At 34.3% G+C, this 19,858-nt stretch overlaps 4 protein-coding genes across 7 annotated transcripts; 1 reads left to right on the top strand and 3 right to left on the bottom strand.

The window, feature by feature from the left end:
- Window positions 1-467: 467 nt before the first annotated feature.
- On the bottom strand, window positions 468-4,659 carry LOC123213547 (protein NUCLEOLAR COMPLEX ASSOCIATED 4-like). 2 transcript variants are annotated; one of them, XM_044633010.1, is made up of 8 exons: window positions 3,400-4,659; window positions 3,211-3,283; window positions 3,015-3,088; window positions 2,804-2,905; window positions 1,852-1,942; window positions 1,622-1,723; window positions 967-1,130; window positions 468-790 (listed from the first exon to the last, which is right to left on the bottom strand). In XM_044633010.1, the coding sequence occupies exons 1-7, from the start codon at window positions 3,525-3,527 to the stop codon at window positions 1,005-1,007; spliced, it is 696 nt and encodes a 231-aa protein (XP_044488945.1). In that variant the 5' UTR covers window positions 3,528-4,659; the 3' UTR covers window positions 468-790; window positions 967-1,004. The 2 variants fall into 2 exon arrangements, with proteins under 2 accessions (XP_044488945.1, XP_044488944.1); XM_044633009.1 differs by having other exon boundaries at window positions 468-1,130.
- A 223-nt stretch (window positions 4,660-4,882) lies between these two features.
- On the bottom strand, window positions 4,883-7,878 carry LOC123213545 (probable serine/threonine-protein kinase PIX13). Of its 2 annotated transcripts, XM_044633006.1 has the most exons (7): window positions 7,580-7,878; window positions 7,130-7,299; window positions 6,602-6,924; window positions 6,044-6,179; window positions 5,817-5,959; window positions 5,599-5,722; window positions 4,883-5,513 (listed from the first exon to the last, which is right to left on the bottom strand). In XM_044633006.1, exons 2-7 carry the CDS (start codon window positions 7,197-7,199, stop codon window positions 5,095-5,097), a joined length of 1,215 nt encoding a protein of 404 aa, XP_044488941.1. In that variant the 5' UTR covers window positions 7,200-7,299; window positions 7,580-7,878; the 3' UTR covers window positions 4,883-5,094. The 2 variants fall into 2 exon arrangements, with proteins under 2 accessions (XP_044488941.1, XP_044488940.1); XM_044633005.1 differs by having other exon boundaries at window positions 7,130-7,878.
- A 1,078-nt stretch (window positions 7,879-8,956) lies between these two features.
- LOC123213543 lies at window positions 8,957-14,372 on the bottom strand. The gene is made up of 9 exons (XM_044633002.1): window positions 13,927-14,372; window positions 13,312-13,357; window positions 13,099-13,177; window positions 12,951-12,996; window positions 12,776-12,874; window positions 11,232-11,300; window positions 10,808-11,153; window positions 10,532-10,689; window positions 8,957-10,192 (listed from the first exon to the last, which is right to left on the bottom strand). Exons 1-9 carry the CDS (start codon window positions 14,326-14,328, stop codon window positions 9,233-9,235), a joined length of 2,205 nt encoding a protein of 734 aa, XP_044488937.1. The 5' UTR covers window positions 14,329-14,372; the 3' UTR covers window positions 8,957-9,232.
- An 899-nt stretch (window positions 14,373-15,271) lies between these two features.
- LOC123213546 (transport and Golgi organization protein 2 homolog) lies at window positions 15,272-18,172 on the top strand. Of its 2 annotated transcripts, XM_044633008.1 has the most exons (6): window positions 15,272-15,484; window positions 15,571-15,754; window positions 16,734-16,940; window positions 17,020-17,211; window positions 17,298-17,439; window positions 17,650-18,172. In XM_044633008.1, the coding sequence occupies exons 1-5, from the start codon at window positions 15,402-15,404 to the stop codon at window positions 17,424-17,426; spliced, it is 795 nt and encodes a 264-aa protein (XP_044488943.1). In that variant the 5' UTR covers window positions 15,272-15,401; the 3' UTR covers window positions 17,427-17,439; window positions 17,650-18,172. The 2 variants fall into 2 exon arrangements, with proteins under 2 accessions (XP_044488943.1, XP_044488942.1); XM_044633007.1 differs by lacking the exon at window positions 17,650-18,172 and having other exon boundaries at window positions 17,298-17,558.
- The last annotated feature ends 1,686 nt before the right edge of the window (window positions 18,173-19,858 follow it).

The following is a 19,858-nucleotide window of genomic DNA, read 5'->3' as shown; positions in this document are numbered from 1 at the left end:
TTATATATATTAAAAATATATATAATTATATATACATATTTTAAATATATAAAATAAATATATAAATAATATATCAATATGTGATTAAATGATATGTATATACAAAATTTTATTGTACTAATAATTAAAATATATAATAACATAACATCCCTCATTGGAATGGTACCCTAGATAGAATTCCCACACAACAAAAAGTACCACTGCATTAACTGTCCATCAAGCTACAAGATGAAGGTAGTTTGCAGGCAAGTATATCAAATAAATACCAAGGGCTGTATTGACAACAGCTTGACCAACAAATTCTGTTAATCACATGATAGGACAAATCAAAAGTGACAATCAGCAGAAGCAGACAGGTTTTGCATTTATGTTGATATATAGAAAAATTAATTATAAAATTTCCAAAATATTGACAATCTGCCCCGACCCACCCCCTTACCATGTCTATACGGAGATGTTATCAACAATAAGAATCAATATGTTAACATTTAATAATTTATAAATAATGACAAGAAGAAATAATCATCATTCTGATCCAAGTCTAATGAAACTCATATGATGTATTCCACCGGCTAATCAATCTTCCTTTAGTTAAGAAGATGTTTCCATAACTTATCAAGCCTTAATGTTCACAGGAAAGGGACCACAATCTTCCTAGTTCATCAGGTCAATGTATAAAAAAGGCATCGCCATGAAATTTCTACAATCTAGATAATTGTTTGTTCAATGATGAAACATTCAAAGTTCCTCTGTTCTCTGATTAGATCTGCTACCAAAAACGATAATTTTGCTGAATCCCAAAATGAGGATACGGTCAAGAAGATGATTGAAATAAGAGGAGCAAGTAAAGAGAAGTGACAGATGAACACCGTGCCTCAAGTGCTTGCACTCAGCAGCCAAGTAGGTGCTAGTATATCCCAGTATAGAATACGAGAATTCATAAAAGGAATTAAGAAGAATACTCACTCATGGCATACTGGCACAGACTTCACAGGATTACTCTCCTAATTGATGAAATGATCAATGCCAGGTTTTCTGGCAGAAATATATCTCACAGTAATAGAACCATCTGCGATATCAGCAATCTCCTGAGCTTTAGAATAATCTTTTTCAGATTCATTGCCATCTTCCTGCTCAGATAACAAGTTTCATTTAAAACATACATAGTGTGCTATTTAATTCCATGCATTACTGTGTTGCTGCAATGCAATAAAGTAACCAGGACAAGAACAAAAAATTCCTAAATTAAAGCTGAAAATATATGGTTACTTGCTTTTACGAAACTTTGACCAAGATCAGAAGAATAAATTAGACAGATAAAAACAATGGTAGTAAGTATAGGAATGGTTTGCTACCCGATGCACCAAACAGTTGATTGAAGGATGTCTCTGCAAGTTAACAATTATGTTACACCAAATTTGAGCAACACAGGTTAATCTATCCAAGTGTACGACTTGAGACTAGCGTCAAGTTGACTGCTAAAGAGGAAAGCCATAAAAACTTAACTTCCGTAAAGAATAATCTCAATTCTTAATACAGGGACAAATGTAACAACTAATTCAACCCCCTTGCTTTGCATATAATATGAACACGCATAGACTGTGAGACCTGTGAGGTTTACCTGTCTGTATATTTCAATTGGAAGATGTAATCTAAGAAATGAAATCCAAGCTTCAGTGAATTTTAGTTTCATCTTTTTGGAAATGGTGGCAGCAGATAACACCTGAACATGCACATAAAAACTCAATAAAAGAAGCCTCGCAAATAAATGATAAAGAATGTAGTTCATTGAATAAATGAAGTTGATGGATTGACAATCCTTTTGTCAGTAACTAACCGATCATAACTTACCTCATTGTTATCTTTCTCAGTCGTGAGCTTTCTATGTTCTGCTTTTGATAGCTCTGAACCTGCTTTAAGATCACCTTCTTGGATGAAAATCCTAAAGATGTAAAAACAAGCACACTTTAACTAAATGCATCCTAACCATGAATAAAATAAACTGTAGCAAAGATGAGAAATTAAATTTTGAAAAAAAAAATGGAAAACAAAACAAAAATCACACTGTCCTAATATTAAAAGATGGCAGACAATCACCTGGCCCACTCCACATTTCATGCTCAAGTTTCCCTACTGCCCTCTGGCAATGGAATACTTGCTATATAATATAGAGGTTTTTCAAACCTTTCAAACCATAATAGAAATTTTTCTTTATTTGTTACTTTTTCTAATTCTAACTTCGCATTTTCTTGATTCCCATCCAGATAAGAAGTTTCGTAAACTGAGCTATTTTTATCGCATTTTTCTTTAAAGTGAAAGTGGAATTATGCTTTGTTTTTTTTTCCCCTTTCCATTCACTCAGATCTCTTTTGGTTCCTCGATTTTGTCCGGACAATCACCTGGCCCACTCCACATGTCATACTCAAGTTTCTCTACTGCCCTCTGGCAATGGAATACTTGCTATATATAATATAGTGTATCTTGTGAAGGGAAAGCTCTATGCTGCTAGAAAAGAGCAACAATTAAGTTCGATCTGTAAAATACTCCTAATGGCAACAGTTGAAGTAGGAATATCAAAAAGTTCACAAAACCAAGTGAAATAATATATTTTTAATGTTAGTTCTATTTGCTGCTAAAAATGGTAAAAACCTTCCTCTTGGATGACTCTCAACTTTGCCACCTAGACGCACAGTATTACCATACATCAAGGAGAATCAAATCAACAGATTGACAACGACAATGAAAAAGAAAAACACAGGCACAATAACAAAGAAAATACATAACAAGCAAGGCAACAACATACCGGAAATATCTTATGCCTCCAAGGCGCCAGCAAGCTTTTCTAGACTGATACAGGAAAAATAACCGCACCAAGAGAAAGAAATAAAAAATCCCTAAAACTTGGCTTTCGAATGCATCATAAGAATTAAGTAACCATTATTAACTCTGTACCAGCAGCAATGGAATCATTACACTTGGAAACATTCACCTAGAAAAAAAAGTTATGATCATACCGAACGTCAATGTACTTGAAATACTTTAACGCGAACAATTCTGTAACAAAATTAACGGATTCTGGAGAGTGGACCTGAAAATGAAAACAATCACGAACAACCAACAATAAACATTACTTATCCCCGAGTTTGTCTTCAATATAATATACACCCTGATAATTTTTAGGAAAAAAACAAAAGCAACCTACAAACTTACAATAGAATGAAGCAACTTATGATAAGTCGCAGAATGAAACCTTCCACTATCCTTCAGTGTCCAACACAACCTCCTAAAATACCCAATCCAATCCAGGCACCACAAAAACTTCAAACTCACATAAAAAAAATCTAAAACAAACTATTCAAAATCAATTTGGACGAAAAAAAGGGGATAAAAAAAAAAAACCTCACTCTCAACGCATCCTCAGATTGCGGCGCAAGCAAAACTTGAACAAGAGACTTAACGAGCTCATTAAACTTGGAACGGAGCCACGTTTTATGTATGAACTCAGGATCGTCCTTCGTAGAGTCCATGATTTTCCTTTTTCTCCAAGAAAAGGTTGGAAGCTACAGCAAAACAGGAGTGCAGAATGACTGGAGAGATAGGAGCGATTCAAGAAGGTGCGTGGAGGGGATGTTGGACAGATGAATGTGAAGACTAATGGCAAGTTATTTATTAATCTGTGTTCTTGATGATAGCTAGCAGCTGTTTCCCTCGGGCTTTCAGCTCTTTCAGCGCCTGCTTTTTTGTTTTTTTGGGGATAATTGACGCCATTGTTGAATTGAAATTGCTCGAAGCTTCAACTTCAATCATGGAGGGAGAAGAGATAACTTCGATTTACTTGGTGGATGGGCTGGGTCTGGACAATTTCTGGCTTTGAGTTTTTTTATTTCGCAATTCCAGCCCATTAGTAAGACAGGCTTAGGCTGCTAACTACAGACAGGTAGTCATATTTGGGCCCGGCCCATACCACAAATATGCCCCCTTAGGCCAGCCAATAGTATAAAATCATATTTTCTATTTGATAAAATTATTTGCTTAACCATATATTATTATATGATTATGTATTGTTTTATTTTTAATTTTTAACTATCCAATTATATGATAACACGTTATTGTTTATACATAAAGTTATGCACATAATACCACTCTTCCCTAGTTAAATAACACTTGTTGATCATATTTCCTGCTATCAATTGATACATAATTTAGTGTTTTTTTTTAAGATAGATTATAATAGCACCCGAGGATTTGATATAGAATCTAAAAATCTATTATGGTGTAGAAAAAATACAAATAAAAAATTAGACTTAAAGTAATTTTTTAATATGATTCAATCGATTATTTGAAAAGTCTGTCTACTTATGATTAAGAGAATTCTCTAATAGAACATGTGTATAAATATTATAAGAAAGTATCCTATGAAATAACTCAAGCAAAGACAAAAAGTTATACATAAACATGTTTGATTTTATGAAAATCTCTGATCTATCCTACGATGATGCCTATATAATCTTAACCAGCGCAAATGTATGCATTCTTATGTTTATTTATAATCACAGAGAGTGCTTAGTTACATTCAAAATTTAAATAATACGACATGAATACCAATTGATAAATTATGTTATTTAAGCGAAAAATATCTATTTGTAGATCGAGACACGAGTTATTACTTCTACAAATACTCACTTCTCAAATAGATACTTCATGGATAGAAAACTATCGTATAAATATTGTATATGGAACGATAACAATAAAGTTTTATAACTTACGCACCAAACAAGCAAAAAGCCAAAATTGTAAATTCTGACATCTTCATTCATCCCCAGCACAACCATTAGGATCCCCCTTATACATAATATTTACTCAGTCTCTTAATGGTCTAAAATTGCTAACAAAAAGGAAAGGGATTTATAGCAATACTCTGTTGACATATTACAGAAACAAAGTACAATTCTTCTGAATGGATATATTAGTATTACTAGCTGCAACTAAACTCAACTTCACATTGTCAAGGGAGAGGGAGTTTCATACATGAACAATGCTCATTATGAATAACAATACTATGCTTCTAATATGTAACAAATAAATGCATCAAAATTATCTTACACTGTTTCTGACATGAATTGGAGATCGATGAGGCAAAGGCTGATGGCCATGCCGCTGAGCAACAGGACGAGTAGAATGATTCCTGGGTTCTCGTGGTTTTTCATTAGATGCTTCAAGCCGTACTAGTGTTTCAAGTACTTCTTTCATTGCAGGGCGATGTTTGGGCTCGCTTTCAATGCATTTAAGGGCAAGCCGAGCAATTTGGTATGCAGCTCTGGAGGGATATTTTCCCTCTAACCTAGAGTCTATCATGTTCCTCAACTTTCTTTTTTCATATAAATATGGTTTGATCCATTCAACCAAATTGTGTTGTCCGCTTGGACGGTTTGTATCCACCGCTCGCAGACCAGTTAAAATCTCTATTAATACAACTCCAAAACCATACACATCACTCTTTACATACAAGTGCCCTGTTTTAACAAGCAGAATGTAAATGTCATTGCAAAGATTAAAAATAGCTGAAGGTCACTCAAACAAAACCATTTAGAAGATTACCTGTGGCAACATACTCTGGAGCAGCATAACCACTTGTGCCCATAACTCGTGTACTTACATGAGATTGACTAGCTGAAGGACCAGATTTTGCTAAGCCGAAATCAGATATCCTGGCAGTATAGGACTGCAATAAACAAAATATTAAGTTAAACTTTCATGTTTAATTTGATGCCATCTTCCAAGAATGCTTCCTAGCAGTTACAATATTTGAAGTTTACCCCATCAAGAAGTATATTCGAGGCTTTGAAGTCTCGGTAAATAACTTGTTTCTCAGATGTATGCAGGAAAACCAAGCCTCGAGCTGCCCCTATCGCAATCTTTAGTCTTATATCCCATGGCAATGGCAGAACAAAAGAGCCCCCTGAAAAGAAAAATATTGAGTTTGAGGAACCAGATTAAAAATGTCATACTGTAAGAAAAATTAGACATTGCTAATGGCACTTACTTCCAAATAAATGATTCTCCAAGCTACCCTTCTGCATAAATTCATAAACAAGAAGTAGCTCTTTTTCTTCCCAGCAGTATCCCAACAACTTTACAAGGTTAGGGTGAGAAAGCCTTCCCAGAAAATTTACTTCCGACTGCATGAGTAAATAAACAAGAATATAAGTATACAATTTTTTTGAAAATTGAAAATTTGACATGTTTATAAACTTCACACCTCTTTATGTTTAAGAAAGCTGGTAAAACAGAAAGTTGACTCCGCCAATACTTATATGTTTGTGCAAGTAACACATCAACCAAAAGTTGTAATTGGTAGTTTCACCATTAATACTTATCATATGTACCGGATATACAATCTACAACAGTTTTTTTTCCATGTTCTCTTTCCAAATATACTATCTCCAAATTATTTTCCAAAAAATCTTTATGAACCATTCCAATCAGCTGCTCATGGCATGCGCATACATCTAATATACCAATAAATGAACATGAATGAAATTGATAATGTAAAATATTGACACAGTTGAAAACTGATTAATTATCATATTAGTTGGGTCACCTGCCACTCTTCAAATCCTTGCAAGCTCTCAGAGTTCAGCTTTTTCACGGCAACTACAGTTCCACTTCCGCTCTTCCCAGGGGCCTTCTCATCTAGCCAACCTTTGAAGACTTTCCCAAATCCTCCCTCTCCAAGCACCGTATCACTTCTGAAATTCCTGGTTGCAGCCTTCAGTTCTGCAAAATTGAAGACCCTTAGGCTTGGGGTGGGCAAAATCTGCCCATTCGGGAAAACATCATCTCCACTTGATGCTGAGAACTGGCTGTTCCGGGACATATTGCTCGTCCCCGAAGACACGGTCTGGGTGGTCTGAGATATCCCTACTGTAGTCACCAAATTTTAATTGCCATTAATACATATTGAAGTCAGGCAAATGAAAAGAGTATGAAAATAAACTTCCAAGAAGTTATCAACAACTGAAGCAATTCAGTGCGTATAAGGATCAAAACACAAAACCCAGATGAGAAATTGGAAAGCAAATCAATATCCCATTTGAAATGCAAAGGGTAATGAGATTTGGTGAAATACCTGTACTACTCAGCTGACCAGAAGCATTTGGTGCAGGATCATTAGTCGGAGAAGCCCAGCAATTGCCCATCTGAAGAATTCTTCTCTTCTCACTTTATTTATTTTTTGACCGACTCTTAAGCAGACAGGAGGAAGAAAATAAGATTGTTCCTATCCAGGTTAATTGTCAACTAAAAAATCGAAAAACAGAAAACAATATCAGATAATGATGATATAGAGTTCTTCGACTCTCAATCTTTCCCTTATTCAAAACCTTAAACCGGCCACCAAATTCAAATGGGGTTATCGTTCTTCAACTTTGAAGATCTGAATTTCCAGTAGTCCTTTGAATTTTATTCTACAGGTCACCGACTTCTGACTTGGGCTTTGTGGTTAAGTACAATTTAAGCCTAACCGTGAAATAAAATACAGCATAAATTAAAGGTACGAGTGAAGAAGACTGAGTCTTACGGAGAAATTGTAACGATAGTTTCGCAGGTAAATGAAGACTGCCGTGCTGTGCAGCTGCTACATTATTTCCAGGTCAAATACCGCGTCTTTGAAAATGGTCAGTCAAAGATGTAGAATAAAATTCAAAGCTAATCAAAGCTAAAAGCTGGTCCAGTAACTAACTTCTGCTTTTGCTTCTTTATTCCATTCATCTTTTCAACTTCCCGTCAGCAGCCCAGCGTTTACTTTATAAAATTCTAGTCAGTCGAAAGACATCAATTTCAGTGGCAGAAGGAAGATTGATTTCATTTCAATATCCAATCCAGCTAGGATAGCTTGTCTTGTTGCCTTTGCCGACATTGAACATATTCCACGCAACAAAAGTCGTCGTTTTGGGATTATTAGCAAGTCCAACGCTTTTTATGTTTTCTTTCTTAATTTTTCTTGGTATTTAATAATGTTACCAACCTTAGATGATTTTCATCTCATCCAAAGAAGCCTTTTTTTTTTTTTCTTTTTTAATAGTTGAATTTACCGAATTCAAGAACTTAGTCTTTGCCAAAAAGTCGTTGTATTAATTACATTCATGTCAACAATATTCTTACTTACAAATTGCAACAACAATGATTGAAAGTTGCAAGGAAAAAAAAAAAAGATTCAATTCTGTAGAGAAATCAAATAACTGAACTTTGCAAAATGAAAATTGACCTTACAAGAGATTGGAGTGAATTGTTTCCCCAAATATTAGCCTGTTGAACTACCCAGCAAACAACAAAACTATGTACACAATTTTATGTACAAATAATAACGTATTCTCATATAATTGAATATTATTTTATCTTTAATTTTTAACAATCTAATCATATAATGACACACCATTAGTTATACATAAAATTATACACAAAAATTATACATATAGTATTACTTATCCACCAAATTTCTTATTAATTAATTTCATTTTGATCGTTTTTTTAATTTTTATACAAATGTGACATGACTCACAAACTTCGTGTCATAGTGAGATTATTAATATAGTAATGTTATATATATACAAAAAAATAATACAAACTTTAATATATAATACGATGTAATATCATTTCATTGGATAACTTTGAAGTAAGAGAAAAAATAAACAATCACAAGCTATCATCTCAGTTTGTACACAAAAAATTGTATAATTTATTTATATACATAATTTTATTTTTATCAACAATAAATAAATAAAATCATTGACGGATCCGAAGATAAAATTTATAATAGATCAAAGTTAAATATAAGTAAAATAAAATAATCAATAAAGAAACTATGAACTCTAAAGGGTTTTAATTGACCATCTTTAACCCCCTTTTTAACCCGCAACGGGATAGAATCCATCACATGTAGTGTCTTTCAAATAACTAAGACAATAATTCTGAATTCTGATTATGAAATGAACATCTTACATCATCTGAAAATGATTTCCAATTACATCATATTAATGGTTTAAAATATTTTGAATGACATCTTTTTAGCTTCTAGACCTACAAATTAGGATGCATTAATCTGTACAAGAATAATATTCTACTCTTTTCTTTAACAATACAGTTGGTGAGGCTCTAATCAGCACCCCATCAATAACACCATTCTATGGTTAACTTAATCAAATAGAGGAGGAAAAAATTAACTCAATTATTATCACAGCTGCAATGCTAAATCTGGTTGAGTTGAATCTACTCTGCTAGAACTAGGAGATCCTGGAGAATGAAACCTGACATTTAGATCAGGTGGAACTGAATCTGACTTTTGTTGCCAAGTTGGCCGAAGATGCCCGGGTGTCTGTACTGCTGACACTTGGCAATCTGAATTTGGTAATGGTTTACCATAATTAGCATTTGAATTATCTGCCAACTTGGGATCTTCTGAGTTCAATTTATTTGGAGTCGCCGAATGGATAAAGTTAGTTTTAGTTCTAGAGACACTATCAAGCATCTTAGATGGCTGCAAGGTGGGTTCACCGGACCTGGTTGCCCTGATTAATTTCCCCTTCTGAGCTGGGAGATTAAACTCATGAGTGCCATTAAATCCATTCATTCCAGGATAAATTACAGGGCTCTGATGAATCTGAATGGGAGGCCTTGTGTTGATTGCTCCCACACTGCTATTTGGTACGTTAAAACCAGTATGGGAGTTTGATCCAGCAACCACTTCTGATTTTTCAGTGCAGGGTTCAGTCAATCGATTAGCAACAAAGAGGGATGAAGAGTTGATGGCAGATGTAGGGATAGGCTTTCTTAAATGGCCATCCAAGGGAGAGAGTGTTGGAGGTACATGTGTCTCTGAGAAATCCTGTGCTTCAGGTTTCTCTGTTAATTTATCTCCTTTTGATTCAATCATGGTACTTGTAGTAGCAGAACAAGAATTTTCAGGAATGGAGAAGGGATCTAAGAAAGACTGCAGACTTGGAGGGCTTGAAGGAAGTATTATTGGCCTAGGTGGTGTGACATCATTCTCTCCAACCCATCCAGGGCCAAACTTAATCTCTGCAGGCAAACACCTTTCTATCTTTTTTGAAGCAATTTGCCAAACAACAGGTCCAAGGTTTGCAGCAAAACGAGCTAGGCTTCTTGTGTAACCGTGCTCCGAATGAAGCCCTACCTGATTACATGCAAGAACAAGTCAGTTTCTACAAAAGCAAACGCTGGGTTAAAAATTCCCACATAGAAAGGGCCAACAAAAAAATGAAGAGCAGCACATGCATGGACCCACTCACATATGGAAGTTGTGTGGACAGTTTATATAATTATTCTTAAAGATTAAAGTCTAATTCCAATCTTGTTAATTTGTTGTTTTTCCCTCGCTGTAGACACTTATGGAGAAGTGTATTCTAACATATTTTGTTTGAATTGGATCAAAGACTGATGTGTGGACTCAATGCACCGTAGTAATCTCTCTTCATAGAATTCAATAGGAAATCAACTAGAGCAAGATACTTACAGCCATTAGCTGCTTCCTATCAACATCAAAAGTGGTGAACACAGATCGCTCCCGCCCACCAGCTGACGGATGAAATTGCAAGTATGTGTTGCGCCTGTTCTCATCAGGTACAAATTGTTTTTTACCATGCTTCATGGAATAACCCCTTGACATTGAACCTGCAAGAAATTACAAAAACCTCAGCCTCCTTTAGAAGCTTGACATTTGTGACAGAATTGGACAACCAAAGTTTTTAAGGCAGGAAAGAGACTAGCCACAGTAATGCTAAACTAGTACCTTCATCATTGCTCACAAATTTGTTCTCAGTCAACCATCCACTGCGAGTGACGTTGAGAGAGCTATAAAATTGTCCAGATGACTGCGCACACCCAGACTTGTCTGCAAGAAGGGGTCCTTTTCTTAAATCATGATTGGACAAGCTAGTGTTTTCTGCCCCAGAAGCAAGAGTAGCACCAGAGGAGAACTCTGAACGAGCACGCTCCAAGGGGGGCCTGCCCAGTGGCTTTTTCCACTTGGTTGGTGGTCTCCCTCTTCTTACCACTTTAATTTCAGGCCCATTATCATCACTGTCCTGCCTTAGATTTTCAAAATTCTTTATTGCGAGTTCTTGTATGGATCGTGCCTGGAACATTACCAAATTTCAGAGAGCATACAAAGACAGATTGAACATGGAATATTCAGAATTTAAAGCTGAATTTACCTGTCGAAAGTATATAGTATCTGGAGCATTATACTGCATTGCGTTGGAACATATCAAGAAAACATCTTCCTGCACAATAATTAAATCAAATGTCAATACTACAAAATTAGACGTCAGTATTCTGGCAAAATGTACATATGATTTCCAGGGCATCAACAACATAAGCTAATGACCTCATACATGGGTAATCTTCTACTTGCACTTATTTCCAGATTCAGTGTGAATACAATCAGAAGAGTATCATTTTGAAGGCATCATAAGTACGGAAATATCCCATACAATCTTGAGGTGAAACATTTTCGGCAAATTCTACTGTTCAGGATTAGGATAAATAACTAAGAGGTTCATTTCTTTTGCTGCTAACCAAGATACACGATTAGCTGCTATAAATAGCCCCACTCATGCCTTCCAACATCCAATATCAAATCACCAAGTCAGTAAATAGCAATATCACTAAATTGGCAGAGTATCAACCTCATCCTAAATATCTTGAAAAGGACTGATAATTGAGTCCAAACATTTTGGAAATTAACCCAAAAGAAATTTTAAAAAAGCATATCAGAGTGACATTAAGTTAAAATCTCTCACAACGTCATCCATATATGACAAGGTCATATTATATTTCTTTTACCCTGTTTGGTGCACACAAGTCATATCGGAGATGAAGGTATGGTTCTATACATTAAGCCAAAAAGGGAAAGAATAAAACCGATCATTTAAGAAACACCATGTGCTCTTACTGTGTTAGATCATGTTACCAACTCCTGCAGTTCAAAGAAACTCTAACTCCTAACAAGATTCACTATTACCAAATGGGAGATCAGTAACCTTGAAAAAGAAATAATTTCTTTTTGACAGGAGAGAAAGAGCTTTTAGACTACAGTTTTTATGAAGCATTAGCTTTCATAATAATTCTCAGATCAATTATAAAAGATCAGAATCTAGAGTTGTCACTTTGTTACAGCAGATTTTTCCATAAACCATTATAGCTGATCGTTAATCTAAGCTTCACAATTTTTGGAGAGAATTACAGATCAATATTACAAATTGTCACCAGATTTCCAAGGATTAGGTGCCATAAAAGCTAAGAGTCCACAACGTCTTTTATTAACTTACAGAATATGTCAATATCTGAGTAATCAGCAATAAAGCCAAGTTCAAAAGACTTAAATAACCTGGGACCACTATAACAAGTCTTGCGCTCTTAACTGCCTTTTCTATCATCAAAATTTCGTAAAGCTCTCACATAAGGAAATTATTTCAACTGAATTAAACAAGAAATACATCTACCTAATTAGCTACTAATTCTTGAGATGAAAACAGGCCAATTTACTTGCAGAATAGCATTCACAACATCAATCTTTCATGAAAAAGAAGTGAATCTAACTTCTGGTATGAAAAAAGCCGTCTTTATTCCATGATACAATACATTCGAAAAGAATACCAGAAAACAGACCAAATACAAACAAAATGGCAAAGAAGAAAACGGAATGGATGGCAATATCAGATTTCTTCAAGATACAATCACAGGGATATAAACCAACCTCAAATGCTTCTAAGCTGGCATAAGCTCCATTAGATAGTTTCTTTCTAACAGTTGAAAAATCCATGGGATGCTCAATGACTTCATGGTAATCTGGAAGCTGCATAAAACAGACATCAATGATAATAAAACTATAGAACTGCTAAAGTAAAACTGTCAACAAGTTAACAACATACCTCTTTTGGGTCCACTGGCTCAGAAAACACACCATAAGTATCTTTCCTAAATGAAACAATTATTTGAAAAGAAACAGAACTCAGTGAACTTGAATACAGAAGCTACACGAAAGAAATCAAACAAAACGAACAGAAATAAAATACAAACTTTTGAAGCCTATCGAGGATGAACAGTAAAAGCTTTTTATCAGGTAAAGGCGTTGGGGGTCCCGATTCCAACAAAGCCCCTGCACAGATAAACCATAATCACATCAAAACGTTCCAAAAAATGCCTTTTTAGCAAATGGGTGTGTGAGATTATCGAGAAAAAGTCTAGAAAAAGGAATTTTAAGAAAATGGGCATCAAAATATTCGACCAAACCTTGATTGTTATTTGTTGGGTTTGTATCAGAAATAGACTTCTCTCCCTGAAAATTAAATAAACCCAACGACAAAAAGAAAATTAAAATTAAAAACAAATTAGCTATAAGCCATGAAAATTTGCTAATAACAAACAAATCTTCTCCCTTACTGAAATAGCTGTGAAAAAGTAAAGTGGCTTAGCATTCGAAGTTCCAGAAAGGGAAAAAAAACACACAGTTAACTGTGAACTAATAACTGAAAAAGAAAAGACAAAATTCAGCTTTTTTCATCAGTTTTGACATTCACATTATTATAACTATTATTACTGTAATACTATTATTATCATGATCTTTGTTAAAAATAAAGTCATATTAATGACTCAAAAAACAACAAGAAAAAAAAAAAAAATCAAAAGTGCCCAAATTAAAAAAAAAACCAAGTCAACAGAAGTTTCTAGAAAATTCAAACCCACAATTTTCTTTCTCTTACAAAGGCCCAAACTTCAAGGTACCTTAAGAAATACCGTTAAACATTAATTGCCTCGAAAAAATTCGCGCTTTTTATTCAAAAAATAAATCCCCCAAATCCCCCCCGTAAAAATCTCATATTTTTCAAATTCCAAAAAATTAACTACCTTTTCATAATCCCCACTCCCAGATCCACCTCCGATCGCATTGATCTTCCTCTTTTTGTGATTAAGCGTAGCGTTTTCGTCCGAATCGGAGGCGTTAGAATTTGAATTCTGTTCAGATTTCTGCAACTTGAGCACCAGCTTCAGCTTCTTCTCGCGTCGATTAGCTCCCAATTCGTCATCTTCGTCGTCGGAGACGACTCTCTCGGGAGACGGATTCGGGTTCCGGCGTGTGGATCGACGGACCGGATTCTCAGTGGCAGAGCTGTAATTCGATGCAGTATTTTGGGCAGAGTTGTTGGGCTTGCTGTTCTGTTGCTGCTCCTCTTTGAGAGTCCGTTTCTGAAGATCTAAAAGAGAAGGTCTTCCTTTCTTCTTCTTCCTTCTCTCAACTATCTTACCCATTTGGTTTGGTTTCTCTTTTTTCTCTTTCTCTCTCCGGTTTTGTTAGATGCACAAACAAACAAACAAGGCCTTATTTTTTATTTTTATTTTTTAAATAATAAATTTGGTTTTTAGGAGCGGGAGGTGGCGAGACACGTGAACTTCCCACGAGTTTCCCGTGGGACTTTGACACGTGTAATTTTGGAGACCTTTTTTGTCTTTTCCTTTCATTGGTTTACGTGGCACTTGGTCAACTACTTTTGACTTCTATCCCAAGCAAAATTTAAATAAAATTCAGTGTATAATTGAAGTTGGCAAATAAAAATTGGTTCTTCCATTTTTTTTATTAGTAAAATAAATAAATAAATGCACATGTTAAAATGAAAGTCAACAAACCCTTATAGTCAAAATTCAAAATTTGGACTAACTTTTCTCTTTTTAATTTTTTATCTCTCAATCAATATTTTATTTTAATGAGGTTATCATAAATAAATACTCGAGAAAAAAACAGTTTTTTAGATAACCTAAAATTTTGTCTGAATTGAATTATTTTTTTGAAGTTAAACTAAGATAAATTTTTGAATTTAATAATCATTGAATTAAATTAATTCAAAATATATTCTTAATAAACGAGAAAAAGATTTTCATTCTTAATATACTGATATTAATAGATTAATTTTATTGTCTTATTTTTTTACTAAATTTATTGAAATATGAAAAAAATTTATTTAAATAGATTATTTATTTAAAATTGATTTAATCATATTAAAATAGGTAATATGTTAAATTTAATATCGGATTTCATAAATATTTATTATTTTAAATAAATAAATTAAGAATTTAATTTTTAAATATATTACAAATCTGTGGCAAAATCTTAGATTGCCGGAAGCCAACAAATCTTTCACATGGCCAACTTGTCCAACAATCCACTTGTATTATTCTTGACCAAGTCACGTGGCTCCAACAACACGTGGCAATATTCGGTAGGGGGAAGTGGCGAAGCCGATACCGGAAGGAGCAAGGATGGTCTTTTGCCATTTTACACAGACGGCCACACCACGCCAGGCAACAATTAACAAGCAAGCAAAGCCATGTGTATAACAGTGTTTATGTGGGAAGCTCACCCGCTTTACCCTTTTCTGTTACTACTTAACAGAGACGAGTATCTTAGCCGGTAGTTACCCATTTCAGAATCTGACATGATTTTATGGGTTGATCTTGTTTATATGATTCGTGGGTTTTGTTTTGTTTTGTTGCAAGGCCTACCAAGCCGCTGGAGTGGTGGGAGGGAGGACAGATTTTAGGAGGGAAAGATGAGATGGCTGGTGGGACGTGGCTGGCTTCTTCTAAAAATGGTAAATTTTCTTTTCTTACTAACTTCAGGGAAGTTCAATCAATCCCTCAAGCTAAGAGTAGAGGAGACCTTCCTGTTCGTTTTCTGCAGGTACTTACTCTTTGGTTTTGTTTTGAGGAGTTCAATGTTTGATCATTTTTTTAGGGTTTGCCTTTTGTTTATCCAATGTTAATGCTGGCAATATGTTCGAGATTTTACCTTTGTGGCAATAATCAAAGGGCTTTTATCCAGATCAGTTTAATCTTAATCAAATTTAAAGAACTTAATCCTAATACTAAGATAATGGAATCTTAAGATTTGCCATCCCTCGAAATAAGGCGTGTCCTTGAGCACAAGCCAAATCAAATCATCATCCAGGTTCTATAGCAGAGAATTCTACCCCGCTGCCATTGTCATCACTCAAATGAGTACTGGAGTTATTGGCATTCACACAACTAAAGTCACCATTCGCACATGAGTAACACAGTAACCCATTGATGTTGCTTTTAGTGAAAATTTCATACAGTTGAGCCAAGGAAAATCAGTTTGTGTGGTGAGCCCTTGTATATGGACACCAGCTAGGATGACCATTTTGTTAAACGTGTTCTGCAGGTTGCGATATCTCTAGACTTGTGCACATACACCCTAATATATTAGTTAGTAATTCTATTTAGTGTGTCAAAGAGTTAACCTTATCTTCAAGTTCTTTGTAGTTCATATTTAAGAAACCAGGAAAGTGCTCTGATACCAAAATGTTAAGACTTTTTGTTAAGACATAATTGAAAAGGGAATAAGAAGAGACTTTCTAGAGAGAAAATAGGGCAACAGGAAGAATTTGGGGAGAGATTTGGAAAAATTATATGTTTCTTCTTCCCTTTATAATGGAATAAACAATTAATAATTTGAATACCATATAGAATAAATTGATAGAATCCTAACAGATTAATGTTTCATTTATTGATTGATTGAAAATTGCTATTTTGATGTTTGTTTGAAAAAAATTTTCTAAGATTCAATGGGGCTTGTTTCTTTTCTTCGAAATGATTCCTGAATAAATTTTAGATAATTGTCAAAGTTTTGCTTTCTGCAGAGTAAGAAAAGTCCCATGGATTTTGCAGAGGATTTGGTGAAGGAAGTAGATCAGTACAATGGGTTTAACCTGGTATTAGCTGATATTTGTTCCAAATCCATGGTTTATGTAACCAACAGACCTGAAGAAGGCAAAAGTTTTGTGACAGAGGTTTCACCAGGAATCCATGTATTAGCAAATGCAAGGCTCGACTCTCCATGGCCTAAGGTAATATGTTTTATACAACAACCCAATTGCAAATTCTTGCACTTTTGTAATTTATTTTCTGACCATTTTTCTTTCACAGGCTGAGCGTTTGAGCCACAGTTTCAAACAGCTTTTGGAGAAATATGGTGAAGGTGAACTTCCCATGAAAGGGATGGTCGATAAACTAATGTTAGACACTACCAAGGATGATGAACACTTGCTTCCTCACATTTATTCTCCTGAGACAGAATACAGCTTAAGTTCCATATTTGTTGATGTAGAGCGTCCCTTGGTAAACCCTCAGACTTACTCTCCTTTATTTCTACCTTGAAAGGGAGTGAAAAAAAATGCTCTTCTGAAGTGACTTCGAATTTGCAGGGACGATATGGCACCAGAAGCATTTCTGCATTGTCGGTGAACTCGATTGGCGAAGTGTATTTTTATCAAAGATATCTTGAGAAGGAAATGTGGGAAGAACATACAGTGACTTACCAGATTGAGAACTAGAAGGTTTTGCATTGTAGGTTTGCCAACTACTGTTATTCTGAGCAAGATTTAATCAATGTGTATGATTGATGAAAATTGGGATTTGACAAAGTTTTTCAATTCAACCATTGACCTGAAGCCATTTATTGATAATCATTCACTGATTAAAACACATCTCTAGTCACACATCGCTGAAGTTTCTAAACATAGCCCAATCTCCTGAGAGTTCATGTCATTGGGTCAGGTGGCACAAGTGGCGCATGCACAGCCATCATCACAACCTACAAAATGTCTTGCCGGTTCCGGTGACTTAAGTCTTGCCGCAGGGGCAGGGGTTGCAGCTGCAATGTTCACCACAAGAGCACAGTTTGTGGTCATACTGGCTCGTGGCTTTACTTGAGCATGTGCCCACAAAATTCCATGGTTTTACAAACAGAAGATATTTAATTAAAGGGACGAAGTTGCAGCAATTAAAATGGACTCACTTGCAAGCCATTCCCCCGGGACAGGGGGAAGTACACCCACAGGTGGTGTTGCAGTGAACTACACCTCCCTTCAATACATCTGCCATTTTAGTTTCTTCTCAAGAAGGTAAACTCAAAGGGGCTAAGCCGAGATTGATATATATATATGGGTTCATTCAAACAGGTCTAGAGGAAACAGACTAACACGTATCTGGAATGGAGAATTCATGCATATCTCTGGAAACACATAGAATCTGCTTAAATACAAAAAGTCTAGAATACAAACATAAAAATTTTCAGCTATACAAGCTTTTATCTTTTTTATTTACAGTAGTCTAGAATCTGAAAGTGGCGATATGGCTCGAATGGGTTTCCTGTTACTAAAAACAATATATATATATATATATATATATATATATATATATATATATATATATATATATATATATAAGCCAATTATCAAAAGAACATGCAAACAGGCACTGGCAATGGGGAGGGGTGGGAAGGCGATCTCAATCCTCGTCCCGTCTCCATTATAGGATGAAAATGATTTTTCATTTCTTCTCTATAAAGAAAAATCTCTTCCCCGTCCTCTCCTCATTCCTATGGAAAAAAATCTCTTTCCTGTGTCCGTAAGAAAAATTTTCTCTTTATATTCTCTAAACGTAATATAAATATATTAAATAACAAAATTAAGTAAAATTAAAATCAATTTATTATTTTAAATATCACAAATATAATATATTAACCACTTTAATATGTACAATAAAAATTTAAATAAATTTGAAAAACATAAATAATTTAAAACTATAAAGATATGCTAGTATTTTAAGTAAATATATTAATATAAAATGATAGAAAAGGGGTAGGGTTGGGAGGGGACACGTGTCTCCCCGTCTCTAATCTATCTCCGATTGTGAAGATTTTTTTCATCTTTGCGCTTATCCCTTTCTCTATTTTTATTGAAGAATTCCCTCCTTATTAGAGTCGGGGAGGATCACGACCCCTAAAATCGGATCGAAATTATTGTCTCTACTTCAATGATGATTCAAGGCTTATAACTTGTTGATACTTAAGCAATCAAATTCTTATGGACCATTGATGATTATCATTCTAGTATGAGTTATAGTTTAACGGTTCAAAACAAATTTTTGCAGATCAAAGAATCGACTTGGACTTTTATGAAGATATATATGGCTTGGTTATTATGATGGAATCTTGGCGAGAGTGAATAATATATATATATTTTTTATATTGAAGAACCTTACATGGAGGCATAATTAATCAAACTATATAAATAAAATCTCAAACTGAATAAATAAAATCTCAAATTTAATAATTAATCTTACAACTATTAGACTGAACAAATTAAAAATCTTATCTTACTTTGATGTCAACAAATCTTGAATCTAAACTCTCCCAGGACTTTTGTCTAAGGGCAAAATGAGCTATATATGAAAATGGTGATGAATGGGAATATAAGGCAAACCTTGGAATTCTCAAATAATGTTATTAGTTATATTTTAGATTACCTAATTATTAAATACGGAAATAGGAAAAAAATAATTCGAAAATTATGTGAGTATAATTCAATAAATAGTAAAAAAAACATTTATAAAAAAAGGGGCCACAAAATTTGGAACGTGTACATACAAGTTTAATATGATATACTGTCAATAATATATTTTGAAAAATAGGGTAACACCAAATATAATTTAAATACTTTTTATAAGTCTTTTAGTTAATAATTCAAATGTAAAATATTTAATTAACTACTAAATCTAATATCATATAATATAATACATAATCAAAATTCAATCATTATAAAAAATTATCGGGAGAGATCAAAGATTTAGATGATAAAAAATTGAGTTTTTTGTTTTATATAGTTATAACATTATGGTAATTAATTGAAAATGCAAAAGATATTTTTGTATTTTACAAAATCCATAAAAAAAAGAAAAATATAAAAAAAAAGGCCAAAGGACT

The sequence above is a fragment of the Mangifera indica genome, chromosome 4 (assembly GCF_011075055.1).
Source record: "Mangifera indica cultivar Alphonso chromosome 4, CATAS_Mindica_2.1, whole genome shotgun sequence".
Classification (NCBI taxonomy): Eukaryota; Viridiplantae; Streptophyta; class Magnoliopsida; order Sapindales; family Anacardiaceae; genus Mangifera; species Mangifera indica.
Note: the sequence above shows the minus strand (reverse complement) of the source record. Positions and strands in the feature narration are given on the sequence as shown.

Excerpts from the sequence above, each read along its gene's own strand:
- LOC123213543 (XM_044633002.1), bottom strand. The coding sequence starts at position 14,328 with ATGGGTAAGATAGTTGAGAGAAGGAAGAAGAAGAAAGGAAGACCTTCT. Across the intron at positions 13,178-13,311 it reads CCCAACAAATAACAATCAAG|GGGCTTTGTTGGAATCGGGA; the intron begins GTTTGGTCGAAT and ends TTATCTGTGCAG. Across the intron at positions 10,690-10,807 it reads ATTTGTGAGCAATGATGAAG|GTTCAATGTCAAGGGGTTAT; the intron begins GTACTAGTTTAG and ends AATTTCTTGCAG.
- LOC123213545 (XM_044633005.1), bottom strand. The coding sequence starts at position 7,199 with ATGGGCAATTGCTGGGCTTCTCCGACTAATGATCCTGCACCAAATGCT. Across the intron at positions 6,925-7,129 it reads TGGTCAGCTGAGTAGTACAG|TAGGGATATCTCAGACCACC; the intron begins GTATTTCACCAA and ends TGGTGACTACAG. Across the intron at positions 5,514-5,598 it reads TCCAGAGTATGTTGCCACAG|GGCACTTGTATGTAAAGAGT; the intron begins GTAATCTTCTAA and ends TTGTTAAAACAG.
- LOC123213546 (XM_044633008.1), top strand. The coding sequence starts at position 15,402 with ATGTGTATAACAGTGTTTATGTGGGAAGCTCACCCGCTTTACCCTTTT. Across the intron at positions 15,485-15,570 it reads AGAGACGAGTATCTTAGCCG|GCCTACCAAGCCGCTGGAGT; the intron begins GTAGTTACCCAT and ends TTTTGTTGCAAG. Across the intron at positions 17,212-17,297 it reads TTGATGTAGAGCGTCCCTTG|GGACGATATGGCACCAGAAG; the intron begins GTAAACCCTCAG and ends TCGAATTTGCAG.
- LOC123213547 (XM_044633009.1), bottom strand. The coding sequence starts at position 3,527 with ATGGACTCTACGAAGGACGATCCTGAGTTCATACATAAAACGTGGCTC. Across the intron at positions 1,943-2,803 it reads GGAGGCATAAGATATTTCCG|GATTTTCATCCAAGAAGGTG; the intron begins GTATGTTGTTGC and ends TTACATCTTTAG. Across the intron at positions 1,724-1,851 it reads CTGAGAAAGATAACAATGAG|GTGTTATCTGCTGCCACCAT; the intron begins GTAAGTTATGAT and ends GTGCATGTTCAG.